Below are 3,046 nucleotides of genomic sequence, written 5' to 3' on the forward strand. Positions count from 1 at the left end.
AAAAAAAACTGAGATTAATTTTGACGTACGTTCAGTTGATTATAGATCTTTAGATTATATTGTGATATATTGAAAAGATGTATATGACATGCTCCTGACTCTAAACAACAAAAAAAAATACAAAATTTTTGGGGTTCGGGAGTTTTCGCCTGAAAACTACAAAAAAAGGCATAAGGCCTTTTCCCGAGTCATCCCCTGGTGACTCAGTGAGTTGATGCTAAATCAGGAACTGTACAATCAAAACGATTTCACAAAACCCTCATTAATTCTCGGCCTTCGACATGACGGAGAGCCGGCTAGGTCGCGGCTGAAAGTCGTCTCTTCGCCTGAGCTGATGAGAAGATGGACGGATCAAAGCGGCAAGCGCTCTTTTTACCAGATCACCTTCTACAGTTCCTATCCGGACGAGTGAGTTTGTCATCGCCGATCTCCGCATGTTCAGGTGATAACTAGATCGATAAGAGGAACTTGAATGACTCCGATTTTGGCTCATATTTTTGTGAAGACTGCAACGGAATGAGCCTGGATGCGTTGTCGGTGAGCACATGCATGTTTTCTTCTGATTAGACGGCAACGGCCTGCTGTTCTGCTTTTGTTGATGAGGGTAAACTGAAATCGAACGGCCGGCAGAGGTGGAAAACCTTACATTTGGCGATGGGGAAACGGATCGGCGAAGATTCACCCGGGTTGGAGATGTGGATCGGGTCATGAAATCGGAATCGGAATCCCTGTTGGAGAAACTGGAAAAACTAGGTGAAGTTGAAGACATTGAGTATGAGCAGAACCGACCCGAAGGAGAAGTGGATCGTTGAAAATGGTGATGAAAACTTGAACCATGAGTTTTGCTTCTAGAAGACGAAGCCTCCATTGTTGTTTTAAAAAAAGAGAAAAGAAAAAAACAATATTCTGAATTTAGAAGAAATACCTTGAAAGTGCCGTTTTGCTCTCTATTTCGGCAAACCTAAGTATAACGAAGGCGACGATTATATAGGAAAATGAAAGCGATGGCAAGATGGTAATTGAGTGACATTCGAAGGGCAGTGAGGCAAACTAGTACAGGGTGAATATGTTGGGGGGTGTGGGGGCTAGGGTTTTCCAATGGGTCAAACGGTAAATCACCCAAAAAGCTATGGGCTATGAGCTTCTTCGATGGCAACGCTCGCGCGAAAAAAAGAGCAGTGATGATGACGCGCTATTAATTGTATGTCGTGTTGTGCACGTTGTACCAAATGGAGGTGGGATTGGGAAAAGAAGTTGGGCGCCGAATCTGTGGCCATTTTTCTGTAAGATTTAAAGAGTGATTGACACGTACCCCTATGCCCTTGTTGGTGTCCCCAAATCAATGGAGGGAACTACAAGAATAATCCAACTATTGTCTTGACTTCTGGACTGACGATATTGTCCCTTATGTCGGTCACTTATTTACCCTTTAAACCCATCATATTGAGGGGTTACCTGGGAATAGGAATTGGGAAATGCTATCCAGGTGTCCATTATTTCAACTTTTAATTGTATTTAATTAAAGCTTAAATCGTGATTAGCGTATTAAATTTTAAAACTCTATGGGGTCGTTTACAGAGGTGTATTCATTATTTTGAGATGATTGGTGCATTGTTATAAAAAGGTTGATCTATGATATAAATTTGATCGGTTCAACATTTAGGTTTTTAGTATTGAAAACTGTTAAAATTTTAAAATTATAGGTTTAAAATTAATATATTTAGAGAAGTGTTATCTAATTTTAGAAAGAAAAATAAAACAAGATAAATATAAAATTCAAATTTATAACCTCGTGGAGAAAGATGCACCCAGTCATAATCGCATTCTGTAATACTTCAAGTGAGGGTTCATACATCTATATTTCAATATTTTTAAAAAAATATAACACTATTATATATGATCTCGGGAGGGGACCATGAGTTCAACGTGAACTCAGTGACCCCCTTAGATACGCCTCTAGTCGTTTGGCAGGGAGTATTAGGAGAAATGGTCCTTATATTATGTAGTACTATGTTTGGTAGAAATTTTGGGCCTGTATATAACTAATACATGGATTAGTTATACACCCTTCATGGTAATATAGGGTGTATAACTAATACCTTCCATTTGGTGGTATTAGCAATACATGAGATCTAATACCACGGGATTAATATATGTAAAGATAAAAATACCCCCTCAAAGCCTTTCATTTTACTTATTTTCTTGGTTTTATGTTTTATGTTTTATATTTGTACAAATAAATTTATTTAAATCGATTAGCTTACAAACTTTATTATTTAAATAAAGTTATTTGTAGCTAAAATATGAGTTATTTAATCTAATTATTATTAATATAAAATATTATAATTGGACTAATATGCTAATGTTGATGTATGAATTTAAGAGCTATTTTTGCTATTTAAAAACATCTTGAGTATAAAAATAGTTTAATTTATTTTGCTATTTTTTAATTTTATGATAAAGAACGATTTTGTATGATAAAAGTCCTAAATTAAATGATTTTATTGATGTAAAACAATGTTCAATAACTTTTTTCTATAGATTCTTATAGTTGTGTGACCTTTTGAGATATTAACTTCAATATATTAAGATGACAATTATTTATCCTCAAATAATTTAAGTGAGAAAATAGTGAACTTTAGTGATAAAATTTTCCATCTCCTAGCTAGTTAAAAGGCTATAAAAAAATAATATTGTTTGTCAATTATCTACCTTGACTCAATTACATGAAATAAAAAATCTCATAATAACTCAAGGGTATAATTGAAAAGAAGTTTCCTTGTAGAGTTTTAAATCCCACACAAAATTAGGTGGAAAGCAACGAACCAAACATTTGATAAAAATAATCTCTGCATTACTAATCCAAGCATTATCAATCTCTGCATTACTAATCCCTACACTATTGATCTTTCTACCAAACGACCCCTATAATTGCTATTGCGAAAAGATATTTGATAATATGTGTAAAGTGAATAACATGGCTATAATGGATACAATCAATTGTTCTTGTTTCGAAATGATACATAAAAGTATTTCACCAGTATAT

At 34.7% G+C, this 3,046-nt stretch overlaps 1 protein-coding gene across 1 annotated transcript; it reads right to left on the bottom strand.

The window, feature by feature from the left end:
* On the bottom strand, positions 1 to 922 carry LOC125860728 (uncharacterized). The gene has a single exon (XM_049540745.1). It carries the CDS (start codon positions 866 to 868, stop codon positions 263 to 265), a length of 606 nt encoding a protein of 201 aa, XP_049396702.1. The 5' UTR covers positions 869 to 922; the 3' UTR covers positions 1 to 262.
* Positions 923 to 3,046: the final 2,124 nt, after the last annotated feature.

This window comes from Solanum stenotomum, chromosome 3 (genome assembly GCF_019186545.1).
Source record: "Solanum stenotomum isolate F172 chromosome 3, ASM1918654v1, whole genome shotgun sequence".
Taxonomy (NCBI): domain Eukaryota; kingdom Viridiplantae; phylum Streptophyta; class Magnoliopsida; order Solanales; family Solanaceae; genus Solanum; species Solanum stenotomum.

What these genes read in the sequence shown, in the direction of transcription:
- LOC125860728 (XM_049540745.1), bottom strand. Translation starts at nt 868, where the DNA reads ATGGAGGCTTCGTCTTCTAGAAGCAAAACTCATGGTTCAAGTTTTCAT.